This window comes from Lactuca virosa, chromosome 3 (genome assembly GCF_052849685.1).
Source record: "Lactuca virosa cultivar CGN04683 chromosome 3, Lactuca_virosa_CGN04683_v6, whole genome shotgun sequence".
Taxonomy (NCBI): domain Eukaryota; kingdom Viridiplantae; phylum Streptophyta; class Magnoliopsida; order Asterales; family Asteraceae; genus Lactuca; species Lactuca virosa.
In genome coordinates, this window is record NC_136428.1 from 118,438,205 (window position 1) to 118,458,470 (window position 20,266).

The window sequence follows — 20,266 nt, forward strand, 5'->3', positions numbered from 1 at the left end:
GAAATTCAAACCACAATTTATCACCTTTCACACCATGTACAATTAACACCATTAATGGTCATCTCTTTGACACTGATTATCGTTGTCAAAAAAATAATTTTACAATGGATGCCAATTTTGCAGTGATCATGGTTATTTTGAACAAGTTTTCTTTAATGGTGATGATTTTGTTAAATGAATAATATCTAATTTTCAGCCATTTCTCGTGAATGTCTCTTTTACAAAATACAATGGTTTAACCAATCAAAATCAGTTAAGCGAATCATATTTAAGGCCCTATTTGTGTATTCTATGTTATTGGGACAAAAATTACGATCTCTTGTACTACACAAAAAAACGAATCAACATTAGCATTTCATGAGTTTCTCTCTCACAACCAAAAATGTTTTTGATTTTGTACAATTCCAAAAACAATCATTCGAAGCTATACAGGTTGTCTAACAAGAAAACATAGACACAAAATAGTAACTCAGATCATTAAAGTAATCATATGCTCTTCACAACAAAAAAAATTGTTTGCATACAATATAAAGTCTCTGCAAAACACAAACCTGAAATGAAACACAAAACAATCAGAAAGAGGAGTTAAATGATTGTTTCAAGTAAAATATATATATATATATATATATATATATATATATATATATATATATATATATATATATATATATATATATATATATAAAAGTTATTGATTTATAATGAACTAAAAGGCTGTTTTTTTCTTCCCATTAAGTCTTATAAAGATAAAGTCGTTGAATGGGGTAATGATGTCTGTACACATTTGTTTCCTTTCTAGACTAAATAAACCATCTTAATGAGACTAAATGACCATTTTACCCTTACATAAAGGCAGGTTTTTTGGCTTAACTCATTAAGTCATCTTGTCCAAATAAAGTAAAAAAGAAACAACCCCTGATCTAACTTAAACAAACACCAATATATCAGTAACTCAATTAAATTAAAAAGTAAAAGATAGAAAGATTATAAAAACAAATGAACCCATAAAAATATAAATAAAATAGATGTAACTTTGGTTACCTGGATCAACTTGACTTTACACGGACCTCAATTATGTCATCATCTTCCATGTCAAGACTGCTTGGAGTATTTGAAGGGTCAATTTTGTCCCCATCAAAGGAAAACACTAAGCTTTCTACCTTACGATTTGCTTTCTCAGCATACATTTTGAAAAGCTTCTCGAATTTATCATCCTAAAAAAAGTGAAAAAACAATCATGATGGGACTAATAATGTTCTTAAATCACTGAATTTCATAAGGGGATTGAAAGTATTAGAAACATTCATGAATGATGATGTGATATTTTGTTTGTGATTTTTAGCATGAAAGAAAGAGTTACCATGTAGACACGAAACTGTTTCATGTCTTTTTTGTCTTGGATGGATATAACTATCTTTGGTCTTTCTACAGCAGGTTTTAATGGCTTCTCAATAGGAATAGGACTTTCAGATGAAGAATCCATTGAGGCTTTAAGATCTCTTTTCACAGACTCTTCAACAGTTCTTAACATATCTTTAGCTGATTCAGTAAATGACATCAGCTCCTGTTTCTTCAGCCTACAAATAAGAACTTTAACTGATTAAAAAGAAGCAAAAGTCTACATAAGGATAAAAATATGTCTTTAAATATACCTCAACTCCTTTATAGTTGAATTCTCAGATAGCTTTTCCTTGTCAACAACCACCTTGGGTGGTGGTTCTAGCCAATCCAAATCATCATCATCACCACCACCACCAATATCAATTACTTTACTTGCATCTTGTACCTTCTCTACCTATCCAATTCAAAAAACACAAAATCCTCTAGCACTTTAAAATTATGAAAACTTTGATAAGACAAAAAGAGATGATTTATTGAATTCAGGTATTGCATATCCTATCCTATTGCTTAGGTATAATCAGGGTTCTTCCAAAGAGAATGATAAAACCTTTCAGACTTCAAATTTAAATACAAATTACAAACTGAAGCTGCTTATGTAAGTAGAAAAAAGAAGAGCTTACAGCTGATTCAGAGGATTTCCTGCGTTTGGAAGGAATCAATGTAGAACTATCCAATGAATCATCTGCATAATCATTAGTAAGATCCAACTAAAGATCAAACTCATAAAACATATTTCAACCGACATTATACAGATGTAGAAAGAGAACGAACCGTCATCGAGGCAAACGACATCCAAAGGCTGAACACGACTGTAATCAAATAAAGGTTCGAGTTCTTCCGTTTGTTCCGCCTATTTTCATAAAAAACAAAATTTAAAATCAAATTTTGAAACCCTAAAAATAATTTCAGGATTTCAAAATTTTGAAAAGAAGAAGAATCTCACCATCTCTTATTGAAGCTATGATGTTCTTGTGTTGATAGATCGCTACTCCTTTGGTTGATTTTTATCGAGAAATACGCAATTTTTTTTTTTTTTGAAAACTCCGAACTGAATAAGACCTTTCTTTCATATCCCACGAAGAAGTGAAGAACAAGTCTCGAACTGGGTCATCAAACCCAAAGCAAGTCAATATGGGCCTAAAGGAGGCCGTTTCCGGATCATATATTCGGATTTCTTATACAATCTGATTTTGATATATTTGGATCGGATCTTAAGTTTTTAAGATTATGTTTATTATTAATTAATTGGTCACAATTTATTTTTTAGTAGATAATTTTTTTGACATATTCACGTATACAATCAATCAAATTAATCTTTTTTATTATTTATCAACAACCTAACACAACCACAAAGACATATTATATAAAAAAGTTAAATATACAAAAATATATAATATTATATTTTATTTATACCATAAGTTCCTGATATTCTTTTTTTCAAACATATTATCGATAAATGAATTATTAAAAATTTAAAATAAAAAAAATACAAAACAATGAATATTGTTTTGCCATGCGTCATAAATGTGGTTGTGGTCATTCTAGCGACCTAGATTGTGATTAAAAGGCGTAATCTTTTTTAATTTTTTTAAACGGCAAATCTAATTTATTTCTATGTTAATATAATACCTAGATTTACCTATATTCTCGACGAGACTTGAACCTTAGACCTCAAAGAAGAAAAGCACCACCTGATACTGTTGGGTCAGAAACCATTTGGTCGCAACATCTCTCAATATACATGGTTTATGAGGTTTATCGGGTAAACTCACTAAAATAGGCTTCTTAGGCAACCATATTAGGACCATATTTATGAGGAGTTTTTGGGTAATCTAGTTTTTTATATTTATAAGAAAATAGATATAAAAAGCTAATTTGTAACTCCACTTAAATATATGTGTATTATATTTTAAATACAAAATAAAAAGTAGAAAACCCAATATATAAACATTAATATCGGAAATCATTGGCGAACTTCGTGGGCTAAACCAAATGAGTTGTACCAAGGTAAGAATCCAGTGAGCCATATGAAGCGTTCTAAATGTCATCCAATAGTTTAATTGCATCTTCTCTAAAGGTATCCACAATGCATTAAACTTACTAAAGTTTAATGGATTGACACATCATCATTTTAGTTACTATACAACTCTATATTAATTTTGCTACAATGCATTGAACTCGATAGAGTTCAATGGAATATATATTTAATAGTTAAAAAGTTTTCTTTTTCCCATTGAAGAGTTCAATGGCCATTGAACTCCATATTCATTGAATGCCAACATTGCATCCCACAATGATATAGTTTAATCCATTGAATGTCAATTAAGCATGTCACCTCATTCAACTATTCCATTGAACTATGCATTGTGGATGCTCTAAGGATAATACAACTTACTTGATTATCAAATAGTTAAATCTTTGTTGTCCTGATTTTCATAAATCACGAGTTGTCAAAGGCTCGAAGTACTTGAATGCTTACACTTCTTGGAACACGGATTTTGTAAACGTGTCTCATAGATCATCGTTGTACAAATATTGTTTGTTGCATGCAATGCTTTAATCACATGATCATTTGTCTACTATAAATTGTATTTTGGTAGTGCGAAATATGTCCGACATTTACTACACGGTTGTACTCTAACTTTTTTCATAAACAATGGACATGAATTTCAGGGTCGATCATGAGAATTTAAATATCCTTAAATGTTCAGGACGAGTCAGAAAAAAAATGTCTTTATCGTTATTATAAGTTTTTATTTTTAATTATATATATAATATAAAAATTTAGGCACTGTACATATGCACACTCCCCCCCCCCCCCCCCAACAATTTTGATCATGATCCAATGTCTTTTCAAGTTGGTTACAAACTTGTTATTTGAACGTTTTCAATTCGGTCAAGCTTGAGTCTTCTATCTTCAGCATAATTTGTAATCAGATTTGACTTAAAAGAAAGAATATAGATTCTCATCATATGCTATACTAATTATCCAGTAAAACTTAGGAAAAGTCAAACTATATTAAAAAATGGATGTTACACAATCTAGTATTGACATAGATTTGCTACGCTAATAAATATTAGTTTCTACGAAAAGATAAATTATTATCAAGTGTTATCACCAAATCTATTATAGATTTTGACACTAACACATTATCATTGGTGAAATTATTTTGACCCGTACTCATGAAGCTTGTTATGATGTTAAGACGAGGTGGAGAGGTGTTTCCACCGGTAAACACCGACCTAAAACCTAGTGGTCGTCTTATGGAATTACTACTTTCCGAATGGTCACAAAGGTGTTTGGGATTGATTCTCTCTCTCTCTCTCTCTCTCTCACACACACACACACCGCCCCCAAAGCTAGTAAACATATGGTGGAGTGGCTACATTAATAATGTGACATGCTCTTCACAAGCGATGATAGTGGATAGCCTAATAAATAAGTGAAAATCGAAAATACGAGATCAAAAAATAATCAAGATTATTAGAATAAAGAGCATTTTTGGTGTTCCGTTGAAACCAATACAATCAATACCTATCTATTAAGTTTAGATACGTCGTTTATTGCATTTCAATTGGTAAATTGTCCCTTATTGCATCGCAATTGGTAAATTGCCATTTATTGCGTTTCAAACGGTAAAGATGATAAATTTTGACATTTTGCCATTTATTATTAAAGGATTAAATGCGCAATATGTTCATTTTAATAGCTTCTTTTTTTTTTTTAATCGCAATATATATTTATTTTGAAAAAGTCTTTATAGCAATATCATAAAAACAACATTAAATAAAAAAAATGTGGTTGAAGGGCATGAGTTTGAATCCAGTAAAAGACTTTGTTTTAAAAAAAAAAAGCTCCTAGTAAAACTTTCAAATTACCATGATTAAAAATAATATGAAATTGGATAATATATAGTCTAAACTAAATTAAAAAAAAAAAAAAAAAAAAAAAAAAAAAAAAAAAAAACCCTAATATATGTATTAGAATGAAATATAGCATCATACTATGAAGAACATAACATGATATTTTCAACTACAAAGTTTAATAAACAATTTATCATTGTCAAGTGTCAACTAACCACATGACATATTATAAATTCTTTTTGACACAAGCATATCCTACTTGTAAAATAAGATATATAAAAAAGCTAATTTCATTCTCGAATTTGCCTATACCTATACGAATATAGTTTCCAACACAATACAAAATATCAATATACAAATACCAATAACATTAAAAAATAATAATAATAACTCCCTCACACATCTCCAAGGGTACCCATATTTGTTATAGGGCCTTTAAACCAATATCGGGCATTCACAATCCAATACGACACCACAATAATAAAAAGACCACCAACAGCAACCGGCGTATAATTGAGGGTCTGATCGGTAATTGGGTATGCAACAGGCAAAGAAAAAAGCACTGAAATGGTGGCCACCCAAAGAACCGCTATCCAACCAATAATCACACCGTATCGCCCTAAATGGAAAGGCCCGGGAACAAATGATTTACGGGCCAATGTGACCCTAAAAAATATTGGTAAAGCGTACGCAATGTATAACCCAATCACGGCTATTGATGTCATCGCTTGAAATGCCACTATGCTTCCCAAAGACTGCAAATAATGGTATCCCCGAAGAATTAAGTTCAATAAACAGGGCTTGGGTTTTGGTTTTGATATTAGAGTAAAATACAGAAAGGCAGAAGGTATTTTCATATTATGCCCCTTTTCAAACCAAGTAAAGTAACTAAATAAATCGATAAAATGATGAAAGTAGGTTGTTTTTTTTTTTTATGACATACCGTAAGGGCCATGCAGAATGATATGAAAGCCGAAAGCCAAACGGCATATATAGGGACCTCATGGTCATTAACTTTATGCCATAATGATGAAAATGGCATTGCTCCATCTCTTGAAAATGCATAAACCATCCTACCAAATCACATATCCACAATTATTTTTCTCACAACATAAAAAAAGACATATCCACAATTATTTATTTCTTCAAGACAATACTTTACTTTATCCATACCTTGAATTGCTTGTGAGTGAGCTCATGGCACAGAAGAAAATGGCGACAGCAACAACAAGCAAACAAATGATACCACCGGTCCCACTTCCGAATCTACCCTTGAAAGCTTGATAAAATATCTCAGCAATGGCGTAACCACCAGCATCATTATCCGGGCTTAAAAGGCTTGGAATATCAGTAACCGTGAATGTTATTCCAAGCAAATATCCCCATCCAACAATTATAGATATTCCAATAGAACTAATAATCCCTTTTGGACCATTTATATCCGCACTCTTCGTTTCCTCCGACTGTAACAATAAATAAATAAAAAATTCCCAAACATAAACAATTGATAACGTTAGTATCTGACCAGAGGTTATTGAGCATTGATAATAAAGTGAAAGGAAACTAACCATATGAGCAGAGGCATCGTACCCTGTTAATGTATACTGGCTCATAAGCAACCCTATGAGAAAAATGTAGGGTTTGCTACTGATTCCTGCTTCGTTATCTGTGTTAAAGTGTGTAAAAACGAATTCGGCACTTGCTCTTTCTTTTGCTACTACGGGTATGCAGATCATTAGAAAAAAGACTCCTAGAATGTTCCAAACAGCTGCGAGTTGTCCAAAGAAGGATAGCCATGTGATTGGGAGACTGTTTATGATAGCATGTACTAGAAGAAGGCCACCATGTATTGCCAGAACTATGTATTTAGATGCTACATAACCACCTCCGTTTTTCCCACCCGTGCTCAGAAGAATGATTACTTCTATCAACTGAGCCAGTGAAAAATTTACACTTGTTGTCACCGCCCACTGCACAAGTACAATTTGTTTTTTCAAATGATCAGTAAATAAGTCTCAATCATTGAAAATAGTTTTAGAAAGTTTGTCCCGTATAACAAGTGAAACCTTAAAGATTAGGGACCACAAGATTTACCTGTCCTACAATGTTGTACCTGCAAAAGTAGCCGAAAAAGAGGATATGATTCAACCATTTGCTCAAATATGGATAAAATGAATATAAAAAAAAATAGTACAATGGGTGCATAACAAAACTATATATGATCATATAATCTCAAAGACTAACACAACAACATTATTTCAGTAAAGTCGTCTAAAAGAGTTGTGATACATGACAATTCACAACACTTTCATACACACACACACTAAAAGTAAGAACTGTGGGTTGTTGTTAATAACTTAATATTGATTTGATAGTTAATAATATTAAAATAAGTAGTGATAAAGTAATTATAATAATAAGAAGTGGTAGTTTAGAATACCAGCCAGTGATCCAAGAGGCAAAGGGTGCCCAACTAGGGCCAGCAAGTTTGGCACTCCAATAATAAAGACCACCGGAAGTTGGGTAAGAAGAACAAATCTCAGCCATTGATAAACCAACAGCCATGGTGAAGGCACCAGCTACTAGCCATCCATAAACTAACACGATAGGTCCACCAAAATTCAGCCCACTATTGTACAGTGTCGTTATGCCTGTTAGCACCGATATAATCGAAAACGAAAACGCAAAATTTGACAACACCCTGCAATTAATTTCCAAAAATACCCCCAACGCTCAAAATCTGGATCATAGAATCGAGATAGATGATAGAATAAGGGTTTATGAGAGAGAGTATTACGAGAGGTCGCGCTTGAGTTCTTGTTTGTATCCCAATTCGTTTAAACGAGAGTGGCCTGAATCTTGTGGGTGTTTGCCGTTTTGTTGTGATTGGATTGAAATAACATTCTGCGAACCCGTCATTACACCAGATAGAAGAAGATTTCAGAGAGAATTGAATTTGTTTCTACTTCTACTATTTGTTGGGTTGGGGTTTCTTAGTAATGATCGGTGGTGTTTTTTTGTGTGTGATGAGTGGAATTTGTGAATTTGGAAGGTGTTGTTGAGTATGAAAGTCAAAATCTCATTTCATGAATCTTTTGTTTCGTAAGATTGTATTATATTATATTATTATATGTGTGGAATCTTATTGCTTAAATGGTTTTTTTTTCATTGGGAGAAGTGAGAGTTTGGTCAAACAAGGAGATGGAGAAGAGGGAGCCACACCACAGGCCAAGTTGACGTGAGAATCAAAAATTTGAGGTCTGAATATGAATGATTCTGGCATGTGTTGTTGACTATACTACATCATATCATCTTTCGTTAAAAAGAAAGAAAATAAATAAATGGGTAAATTAAACGAATAGTCCCTATGATTTGGGATAATCTGTGTAGTTGGTCCCTAAGAAGAATTTTTAACTCAGAAGGTCCCTATTGTTTGTTTTTGTTGCGCCGTTAGTCCCTACCACTCTTAAAAAGACTGTTCTGCCCTTACTGTTATTTTTTTATATTTTAAATTCATTTTAATAATTATTTCTTATTTTCACTAGTTATATTATTATTATTATTATTGTTGAAAAACATAATCAGATTACCTCCTCCTCCAATCCAACCCACCCCCTCGCTCCTACCCCCGTTCACCGTTTTCTTCTGGTAATCCTCCACCCAACCATCATCAACCTGTTTGTCTTCTTCAACAAGATCGTCATAGAACCTCCACTCGAAATAAATGTCGAAGAAATTAGGAAAAGAAACCGACAGATCTAAAGGAAATTTGGAAATCAAACCCGAAGAAAATTATTGGAGAAATCAGATCGGGAAAACCTTACAGAAACCAGATCACCGGAGAAGGTGGAGGAAGCCGGAGAAACTAGAGAGTCCGACGAGTTGTCCTTCTATTTTAGCCTCACCCTCGTCGCTCATCCCACCCATTTATTCCTTACTGTCGACACTTTATATCAAAAACCCTAACAACCTTCTCCTCCGATTGAAACTGATGATTCATAAGGTGAGGGCACCACTGAAACCCCCCTTTGAAATCGTTGGTGCTTGAAGTGAACTAGAGCCACCCCAACCATTGAATCAGATTTTGATATTCATTTGATTTTGATTTTCATCTTGATCGTTTGATTTTATTTTGATTATCATCAAACCCAGTTTCTATTAACGTCAATTTTGGTTTTCATTTCCTTCGGGTTTGATATTCATTTTCACAGGTTTGACTTTGATATTCATCATATTTAGTTTTGATTTTGATTTCAAGTATGAATTTTGGTTTTGGTTTCATTTACGTTGTTAGGTTTGTCGGAGATGAAATGGATGAGGTATCATAGATCTTTTAAAATAGAAGGAAGAAGACGAGTTGGTTGTGTTGGTCTGCTACCTGCTTTTTTTCCAGGCGGCAGAGGATTGTAGTGGTTATCGGAGGAGCTGTGGAGGTTGTTGGAAGCTGTGTCTAGGACTGTTGAGGTTGTCGGAGGAGTTGGGTGGGTATTTTTGTATTTTAGAATTATAAATGATAAATAATAAATAATAAATAAACAAATTAAAAAAGAAATTAATAAGGGTAAAAAAGTCATTTTAGGTCAAATAGGGACTAACGGCGCAACAAAAACAAACAATAGGGACCTTCCGAGTTAAAATTTCTTCTTAGGGACCAACTACACAGATTACTCCAAACCATAGGGACCATTCGTGTAATTTACCCTAAATAAATTAAAGAATTGTGATTCTTCTTTGAATGATCGAGGCATTTACACCCTTTTGGGCCCACTAAATTCTCAGGGATAAATGATCGGTTCATGTCCTCCTTTAAAGTAGATTTATATTTATCATTCTTTATTGGACATGATCTTTTAATCCGATTATAACTTGTTGATTTAATTAATTAATTACGACAACATGGGCATATAATTCGTTTTTTATTCTTGTATGATATTTAAATATTTTGTTAACAACAATATATTAACAAAATAGATATGTCGTATTATTTAAGATAATATTTGGTTTAATCCATTATATTTTGATGATTGTATTTGTTTTTTAATCAAATTACGTAAGATATTATGTAAAAACATTAAACAAAGGAATCGTATGTGTAAGAAAATCAACATCACGTTATACATTTTTTTATGAGCGTCATGTAGTAATCGTATATTTGAATTGGACTATCTACAATATATAATATTATATTTTAAAGGCGATGTCGATATTTTTTAGTTATATATAGATTCGGTAGGTAATAGTCAAATTGGTACAAGGACTTGGTAAAAAGAAAAAAAAATACATGTTGCATTTAATTAATTTTTTTTTTAAAAAGAGTTGAATAATGAAAATTATAATGTGTATAATTATACACATTTTTTTAACCACTTGGGTTGTGGTGACATGGTAAGACATATAGAAAATATAATAGATAATCTATTGACCCATGTTCAAATGCTGACACTACTCAACCCTTGTCGCTATGAAGGTTCGCTTGTAGTGACTCCTAGGCATAAGGCATAGCCTCATGTTCGCATCGGATGATTAGTCGATGAGCGAAAACTGACCCAAAAACCATTGTTAGGGAAAAGTTCATTTTCAAAACAAAAAAGTATGAACATTTTTTTTAAAGTTGAATATGATTAGGCAATTTTAGTGACACTTCTAATTAGTAAATTTAGTCGTTATTTTGCAAAGACTTCCACTAAGATGCTCTATTTAATTTAACCTTTTGGTCTTATTCCAAAACATAATTATTGGGCGACTAATAACGACCACAAATTATCTCCATTATGATCTTTACTTGCTATTTCTATTTGTTCTCTAATGCATATATTCTTATAAGTTACAATAATGCAACTACATGCTTTGCTGTCCCATTATTTTGATTCTTTTCAAGTTAAACGATTATATATCTAAACTGACAGAGATATTATCAGGTTTCTTTTATTATCTTTTTTGGCAATATTTTTGTTATTTTGTTTGTATATTTGAAGTTGTAACATCCCAAATTCAAAATAATATGGTAGTCAAGTAACTTTTGATCAACTTATATTGATGAAATGCATCTCTTCAAATGTAGTATGTTCCAATCATTGCATTGCTGATACACTCACTCGAGTATAATGCATTCTCATTCTTCATTCGGTTTTGCTCATGGTGGATTTATTATCATTATTCATTTTTGAACTTTTATAATAAATGGGTTTTGCATTGCACTAAAGAAAGAATTTAGTTTTGGTATCTCATTCCCTAATTGATTGATTAAATTCTATGCGATGCAAAAACCATTGTATATACAAACTCTTTCCAACACATAACAGTGAAATATAATTTTTCCTTATAATTACATTCCTTTCTTAATAATGGCTTGCAATATATTTTAATGTTCTATCAAATATTATTTTCAATCCTAATTGTTGGAACAAAATGGTAATTTGAATGTGATCTTTGATGATTAACCTAACGGGAAATCATTTATTTTCATATTCAAGTTTAAAAGTTTCACTTATCTGTTGGGAAATTTAGGGTTTGTGGTGGAGATCTGGATACCAACTTGGATCGTGATATAACTTTCCGAACTGATATTTCTACCCTATGCCTGGGTTACAAGAAATTCAGCCTAGGATAATCCAAGTGGACACTTACGTTTCTAGGCACAGAAGACGCAAGCCAATATGCTAGAGGATTCTGTGAAAGTATGATGAAACGAGAGCTTAAGATCGTCATCCTCTTCTGTAGAGGAAGAGCTGTTTATATATTAAACACGATTAGGGTTTCATTAGGGTTGGGCCGTCATTAGTTGCTTTGGAAGCAAGCAATGTTAATCCGGATTTAATGAGGATTTAGGGTTACCAAAAACTAACGAGTTTCGTTAGTTTTACCATAATCACCCTCAAGAAATTGAATTTTCCATTATGTTCCCATATGTAAAATTCGGTGAGGCTTTGGGGGCGCTGCCCCTTGGACCCTCTGCCCCTAGACCCCGCCAAAGGGGCGCTGCCCCTTTGGAAACCCCGGACCCGAGGGCGCTGCCCCCGGACCCCTGACTAGTCGTTGAACCGACTTCTAATTCGATCTTATACATGCGTGCACTCCGCACAACCCCGTACATATAATAGAGTACAAATTATGAAAGCCCCTTAGCTCACATGTTAGTTCCAGTTACTTAAAATGACATGGTGACACTAAAATCACCAACATTATCTAATTGTACGCATCGTCATTCAATGAACCCAACGACTAATTGTTTGATAGTATCTATGATGAATTATTAGTCTAATTCTCATAAACTTTACACTTCTACGTGAAGGTTTTGTGTGATATTTGTGTAGCAAAGTTTTAAATGTTAATTTTGTCGTTATGTTTGGTTGTTGGTCACGACCAACGTGAAGCCAATAACCAAACAAGACATAAGTTTACCAATTACCATATCTAAGCATTATTATGTAGTTTTTCAATTCTGCCCAAATGTGATTTGCAGCACAATTATGATGTAGTTTAACTCTTAGAACGTTATAATGTTCAATGATTAGCATTAGCCAACGCGAAACTAGTTGGTGAACATGACACTAATTTTCCTATTATTTTTTGGTGTTATTAATAACCTTATCTACTAATACTTGATATGCTTTATTGTTATTCCCTAATAACTAATTACCTCATAGGAATACCTATACTAACGCCTTGTTCTTGAGTTCTACTTAAGGAGGGAAATGGAAGGATACGGAGGGAAAGCAAGGGGTGTCGAAGGAAAATTGTGTTTCTGAGTTTCATTAATGGAAGGAAAGTGAGGGGAGGGAAAGGATTTTGGATCCGTATTTTCCTCCCAAATTGGGCGGATTTGGGAAGAAAGTGAGGGGAAGGAAAATTTTAAGTTTTATTTTCTTTTTCCTCCTAACTCGGGAACACAAAAACTTAAAATTTTCCTTTCATTTCCTTCGAACTCGGGAACACGGAATAATGAATATTTTCCTTCCCCTCCCTTTCTTTCTGTCAAAATTTTCCTTCCCTTTCCTTTATTAAATTTACAAAAAAACTCGGGAACAAGACGTAAAAGTCTCATTGCAGGTCCCACCCTTACCCCTTATAATTTTGGGGCTGAAGCACTCATGTCATGTGAAATAACTTCTCAACGTGGACATAGTCAATTACTATGACTCAAGTTATGATGGACCTTGATTGTGCACTTAAAATCGATCAATCAGTTGCTCTCACTAATACTAACACCATGGAACAGAAGTAGGTCTATGAGCAATAGAAAAATGTGTTGTTTGTTTTTTCGAAGCGAAAATGTCCGAAGTCTGCGGACTACCTCTGCAACCCTCTGTAGCATAAGAGGTGGACTAAACAGCTACAGCATGTAATAAAAAGTTTGTTTGTTTTTTAACGGCTGCAGACTACTGCAATAAGTTAAAGTGAGGTATGAAGAGATTTGAAGCAGATGGTCTAGTGTTGCACCACGCAACACACACACAACAGTTTTTAAATTAGAAGTCTTCTGAAAAACAAATAGTTGTGAATGATCAAGTGTTGCGCGTGTGCTGTGCGGCGTAGTAATATGTGATCAAGAGTGGATTTTAGAAAAAAACAAACAGCACCTTAGACATAGTAAGCGGAAGTCAAAAATTTTTATTATTGTGTTCTTTTTTTTAATTATCTTGGGGGTTCAAGTCTCAATGTCTCATTGAAGACATAAATGGATTTAACATTAGTTTCCCTTAAAAAAAATGCAAACTAAAAATCCTTAAAGAGTTTTATATTGACTGGAAGACGGATGTACCAATCAGAACAACCTTAGCAAATTGATTTAAAAATTGAAAGGAATCTGAATATTCAACTCTGTATACGCCTTTATGATAATCGAATGTATTTTGGATTTAATAATAGATGACCTTAAGTTTAATAACATGGAATAACACGCCTTTATGATAATCGAATGTATTTTGGATTTAATAATAAATGACCTTAAGTTTAATAACATGGAATAACAGTCATAAGCATGTTTGTTCGTTTTTTTTTTTTTTTTTTTGTTTTTTTGGTTATTTGATAATATTAATAAATAACTAGAAAGGTTACCCCCGCTACGCGGGAGCCAGAAGCTTTCAATGTTGTTTCCGAATTGATAAATATGACAGATATAGAAAGTGCAAGGATGAAAAGTCCGGGCTTTGCCCCGGACAAAAAATGTAAAAGTTTTGACTGCAAGGATCAGAAGTGTGAAAATGACTAAAGAATTAAAGGGGTAGGATTAGCAACTTTTTAGAAAAGGGATCAAAGTTGTCAAACCATTAAAGTTTTGTGGCCAAACTTTAAATATTAAAAGGTTCCAAAAAAGTGTAAAAATATTGATTGCAAGGACCAAAAGTGTCAAAATGGGTAAAGAATAATGACCAAAGTTGCCAAAAAAACATCCAAATTTAGTATTCCTAACTTTCAACAATAATACAGGGACCAATTCTGCCAAAAAAATGGGAAGTTGAATGGAAACACAAACAAAAGACATGAATAAATTAATTAAAGAAGTACAAAGGTCAGATATGTAAATCAATGGACCAAACTTGGACAAAATATCCCAAGTTTACTATTCCTTTCTTCCACAACTTTAATATATATATAATAATGATGACAACCTTTCGAATTTATTATATTATATTTTATATCGTTAACAGATGTATTTTGGAAATATCTGTTTTTTTTAATTAGATTTGATATGAAAGGACTTATATCAAATTAAATTATCATTTAAAAGTACGATTTATTCATGAACCTGTATTCTGTCTTACATCCTATTTTTTAATTACAAAATGTTTATTATATAATTTAAAATGTTGATATAATAAAATTTCACTTTCAAGATTTTATTAAATTTAAGTTCAACTATTTCTTCACATTGTTTTGGTTTATAAACATTGTATTGTTGTTTGACCTTTACTATGTTTAATTTACAATTATAAATCGTGTGTGAAATGAAATGTAAAATATTTCATGAAAAAGACTCCTTAACAATCACTTTTGGCGATTTCAAGGACCACAAAGGTTGGGCAGGTAACGTTTTAATATATCGATTCCTGATTATAAAATTGAAATTTTAAGCGTGAGGAATGTGTTCAAAAAGTGTCCACTAACATTGTCTTTTTTCTAGTCATTTAAAAAAGAGTTACAAATTACAATGACAAAATTTTACTTTTCATTTTAGCCTTTTTATAATTTATCAATTATCATATATTTATATACTAAAGCAAACGGCAATTTCATTAAACCAATCTTCTTTGTTTTTTCGGTTTAACTAACCAAATATAAATTACATCAGAGTTTCATCAAACAACTGAAATTATTGTTTTTTTTTTTTTTTTTTTGCAAAAAATATAAATTACATCAGAGTTTCTTCCGATCAGAGTTTCATCAAACAACTGAAATTATAGATTTTTTTTTTTTTTTTCGTTTTGCAAAAAATTTAAATTATATCAGAGTTTCTTCCGAGTGGTTAAAGGACATATTTGGCAAAAATAGTTGTTAGCTAAAAGCAGATAGTTGGTAACGTGTAACTGGTAGCGGTTAGCGGGTAGCTGGTAGCTGGAAGCTATAGTTTTTATTTGTTATATGAGTGTTTGAACTTCTTTTCTTTTTCGAAAAATAAGTTTGAAAATCCATTTATAGTCTAAAAAATTAAACTAGTTTTCATGAGTTTTGATTTTTTTTTTTCTAATTCCTTCTTTAATATTTTTAAGAGTTAAACAAATTTAATGATGATAATTCATTTTATTTTAAATCAATATTTTCTAATCTTCTTTAATATCTATAATATTTTAAAAGATACATAACTTAATGAATCCAAATCGAGAAACCAAAACAGAACCTAAAAAAAGAATCAAAACCAATAAAAAAACCAAAAACCCAAATTCACAAAATTATAAAGTTCTATCTAATATACTGATATACTAATAGGCCTCAATAGTAAATTCTAAGGATAGAAAGGGCCCAATTTCTCAAAACCATTCTCCCAAACCAATTAAGGTATCTTCTTGCTCCAACCTTCAACCATTATTTTAAATTTTAATGAAGGGTCCACAATCAACCACCCAACATGCTACTTTCTAGTTTCTAGTTTCTATATCGACATATATTGTGTCATTCATGTGCAACTATCTATAGTCTATACCTAATATGAAGGTGGAATAAATAAATAAATAGTAAATAAACAACAGAAAATGAGAAATATTAATGGCAGTTATAAAGAGTACTAACCAACCAGTGAGCCAAGAAGCAAAAGGACCCCAGTCATTGCCACAAAGCTTTGCACTCCAGAAATACAGCCCACCAGCTGTAGGGTAAGCAGAGCAAATCTCGGACATCGATAGGCCCACCAACATCGTGAATAGGCCCGCTATTAGCCATCCGTAGACCATACTAACTGGCCCACCAAATGCGAGCCCAGTACTATACAATGTGGTTATCCCCGTGATTACAGAGATGATTGAGAAAGTTACAGAAAAGTTGGAGAGTAACCTACACATGAAATTGCCAAAGGATTTAGAAAGAATTTTTGAGATCAACTGGAAAACTATTCCTGCTCATTTGATCTGAAAATCTTAATGGAAGCATATATGTAATCTTTTTTCTTGTTTAAGTTTCTTTTGAACAGATTCGAGATTTTAAGATCTAAAGTTTATGCTTCTACATTTTAAATCCACTTATTAAAAATAACTAACAAAAATTTGATATATGATAAAAAAAAAATAAAAAAAAAAGCAAAGTATGTTGACTATTTGGATGAAAATGATAAAGTAACTGAGTTTGCCCCAACATAAATTGCTATATTTGGGTCTCACCTCTTTTCTATAAAGTATATTGTTGAGGAATTATTAGTTGTAGATTAGTTGCAAAAGTTTCACTACATTAACATAATTTGTTCATGAATTTGCTCTTATGAGAACCTTGGGGTATGAATGTTTGATGAATTAATCAAATAGCAGTTAACAAGAAATAGCTGATACACTTTTTATAAAACTCAAGAACACCTACAACAATGGCAGATTTTTAAGTGGTTAACTACATGATGCTAAACCAGGATTTGTTTGATTTATTTCCATTAATTGTAGAATAACTGAAATTGATTGAGTGTTGTATTACCAGAATACCATGATGAAATTGAACGAATTACCGGAAAAAACGCGATCTGCTATCGAAAATACAAAAATATCGTAAAAAAGCCATTTCGGGAAAATCAAATATCTTTTCTATAGCTTTCTCGAGAATTCAAAATCCACAAATTGAATACTCATCAAATCTACCAATGCGATTCATAAAACAACGAGGTTCAGCAAATTCAAACTTGAAATTTGTTATCGCATTTATAAATTATAAATATCGGATGACCTAACTTTTCAAAAACAAAGAGGCATAAATTCAACTGCTAGTAACATCAAAATGAGTTCATTGTAAGTTCATATATGGAGGAGATTGATGACGATAAGAAGGACGTATAATTACTTACGAGAGACTGCGATTTAGTTCTTGCTTGTAACCGAGCTTATTCAACTTTGAATCATCGCCGGAGCCGACGATTTCATTACTAACTCCGGCACCATCACGAAGCCGGTGATAGGCACCTGCCTCATCTTCATAAGTTTCGAGCCTGTTTTCCATTTTTCTAAATTTTGTTTTTCGGAACAGGTGAAGTGTTGTGTATGTGTTGGTTGTTTTCAGCAGAAACTGACTGGTTGAGAATATATCCGTGTCAAATTAAATAATACTATTACATTTTCGTCGTGTCAGATTAAATAATACTATTATATTTTCGTCACTATATATAATACTATAAATTAAATTATGATAATTATATAATCTCATAATGAAAAAAAAAACCAAAAAAAAAAAAAAGGCAAATGACCATAACTTCGTTTATTAATTTTCAAGATTTAATTAAAAAAAAATAGGCATTGGACCAAAATAATATGATTTTTGCAATAAGAGAATAGGTATTTAACCAAAATAATATGATTTTTGCAGCTTGATATTTGTAAAAATCTATCAATATATGGAAATATGTTTTTTAATAAAGGTATTTTTTTTTTTTGCTACAAAATACAAAACGACGTCGTGATGTACTCTTGTATGTTAATATGTGTATAGGGTTTGCGAGAGTGTTTTTATGGGCTGCGAAAATCATATTATGGGCTCAGACAACGTGTATGTTTTGTTGTGATCCGCTCAATTTAAGGAAAAAAAAAACATTTAATATTTTTTATTTTCGATTTTCACTAATCGGAAAATTTCTCTGAAAATATCATATGGTCTACGAAAAGTCTTCGCAGAAATTAGGGATAAACATCGAAAGTGGGTACTCGCTTTTGGAACCAAAACCGTCCCGGAGCTGCCGGTTCTTGAACCGGAACCGCCTTAAGCGGTTCCGGTTTCAGTTCCTAAAGTTATGGAACCGCCTTAAGTGGTTTCGATTCTCCTTTTTTCAGAACCGCTTCCCACTGGATACCCGCCGAAACCAGTTTATATATAATTATATATATATATATATATATATATATATATATATATATATATATATATATATATATTAGTATTTCATATGAATATGTGTGTGTTAGTTAGACCGGTTTAGAATATATTGGTCTGATTTTGTCCGTCTTTGGTCCGAATTGATTTGTTTTTTACCGAACTAAATTGCGGATTTATCGACACAAGTTAACAAAATTGTTGTAACTGGGTTACCCACTCCTGAAATCGGAACCGCCAGTTTCGGGACTAGTTCCAAAAATTTAAGAACTGTCTAGACCGGTTCTAACTTTTTAGAAACCGCCGGTTCCAGTTCCGGTTCTCGCCAAATAAAATGGGTACCCGTCTATGCTCATCCCTAGCAGAAATGGGCACAAAGCGACAATGATCTACGAAACCGTACGTGTTGATATTTTTATACTTTTTTGTTTTATTTGTGTAACTACTAAGATTTCCGTAGGTTCTTATGTGCGAAGCTCTATATTTTTTTAAATAAAACTAAAATTTTTGCATGTATGATCTCCAAAAATCTCAGATTTATTTAAGAAAATATATATTTTCTTATAGATCTAAGATCTTCGTAAGCATGATCTGCAAAAATCTTACATCTTAGATTTCCGTAGGTACGTGTTGACGATTTTATAGGGTTTTTTGCATTATTTGTTTAAGTATGAGATTTTTACAGACATGAAATTATGATATTTTTCCTGACATTTGTCTGAAAAAATTTAAACAATATATGAAACTCTACATTTTCTCATACAAATATGAGATTTTTGCATGTAGGATCTGCAAATGCAAATGAACATCAATTCTACTCCAGATTGATGGTGGTGAGACTTAAGTGATGAAGGAGAGTTCTAGGTTGCTATTAGTAGGCAACATATAGACAACCTTGTTTTAAGAGAGATGGATATGGTGACTAAATTGTGAAAATGTGTTCCTATGAAGGTAAACATTTTTCTATGACAAGCCATGTTTGATTGTTTACCAACTCGCCTAAACCTTTCAAAAAAATTTAGACGTGCAAAATATATTTTGTCCGATTTGTAACCTAAGAGTGGAATTTAGTAGCAATGTGTATGTTCACATGTCAAATTTCTTCGGCTATTTGGAGACTAATTGAGATGTGGTGTGATATTTGATTCCACATCGTGATGAAAATACGAGAATGGCTTTTCAAGCTCGATGATGCAACAATTGTTCGAAAAAATAAGGAAAGACTGGACGTGGTGATGCTTACTACGTGGCAGATGATTTGGAAGTTCCGAATAATGTTGTGTTCGATTCTTGCACAATGTGGAACAACATTATTTTTGATAATATTGTTTTACTTTCATTTTCTTGGTTTAAGCATAAACGCTCCAAACATGTATGCTAGCCAGGTTGTTAAAATCTCTTTATAATTTTTCTTCTGGTAATTTATTAGAAATGTGAATATATAGTTTTTGTCGTTGTTCTAAAAAATCTCATATATATATATATATATATATATATATATATATATATA

The 20,266-nt window shown here is 32.1% G+C and overlaps 2 protein-coding genes across 3 annotated transcripts; both read right to left on the minus strand.

The window, feature by feature from the left end:
- Positions 1 to 325: 325 nt before the first annotated feature.
- On the minus strand, positions 326 to 2,497 carry LOC145162576 (Ubiquitin-like superfamily protein). Its single transcript, XM_079081682.1, has 7 exons — positions 2,345 to 2,497; positions 2,173 to 2,251; positions 2,022 to 2,083; positions 1,653 to 1,795; positions 1,361 to 1,577; positions 1,042 to 1,214; positions 326 to 551 (listed from the first exon to the last, which is right to left on the minus strand). Exons 1-6 carry the CDS (start codon positions 2,345 to 2,347, stop codon positions 1,047 to 1,049), a joined length of 672 nt encoding a protein of 223 aa, XP_078937808.1. The 5' UTR covers positions 2,348 to 2,497; the 3' UTR covers positions 326 to 551; positions 1,042 to 1,046.
- A 2,928-nt stretch (positions 2,498 to 5,425) lies between these two features.
- BAT1 (bidirectional amino acid transporter 1) lies at positions 5,426 to 17,961 on the minus strand. 2 transcript variants are annotated; one of them, XM_079085444.1, is made up of 7 exons: positions 17,741 to 17,961; positions 16,492 to 16,752; positions 7,360 to 7,378; positions 6,834 to 7,235; positions 6,439 to 6,728; positions 6,209 to 6,338; positions 5,426 to 6,020 (listed from the first exon to the last, which is right to left on the minus strand). In XM_079085444.1, the coding sequence occupies exons 1-7, from the start codon at positions 17,890 to 17,892 to the stop codon at positions 5,661 to 5,663; spliced, it is 1,614 nt and encodes a 537-aa protein (XP_078941570.1). In that variant the 5' UTR covers positions 17,893 to 17,961; the 3' UTR covers positions 5,426 to 5,660. The 2 variants fall into 2 exon arrangements, with proteins under 2 accessions (XP_078941570.1, XP_078941571.1); XM_079085445.1 differs by lacking the exons at positions 16,492 to 16,752; positions 17,741 to 17,961 and adding exons at positions 7,706 to 7,966; positions 8,063 to 8,780.
- Positions 17,962 to 20,266: the final 2,305 nt, after the last annotated feature.

Bases quoted from the DNA above. Each gene is read 5' to 3' on its own strand.
- BAT1 (XM_079085444.1), bottom strand. From the start codon at position 17,892: ATGGAAAACAGGCTCGAAACTTATGAAGATGAGGCAGGTGCCTATCAC. The intron at 16,753-17,740 runs GTAAGTAATTAT...TTTCATGTGTAG, and splicing joins GAACTAAATCGCAGTCTCTC to GTTACTCTCCAACTTTTCTG. The intron at 6,729-6,833 runs GTTAGTTTCCTT...TTATTGTTACAG, and splicing joins ACGATGCCTCTGCTCATATG to TCGGAGGAAACGAAGAGTGC.
- LOC145162576 (XM_079081682.1), bottom strand. The intron at 2,084-2,172 runs GTTCGTTCTCTT...ATGATTATGCAG, and splicing joins TGTCGTTTGCCTCGATGACG to ATGATTCATTGGATAGTTCT. The intron at 1,578-1,652 runs GTATATTTAAAG...TCTTATTTGTAG, and splicing joins TCAACTATAAAGGAGTTGAG to GCTGAAGAAACAGGAGCTGA.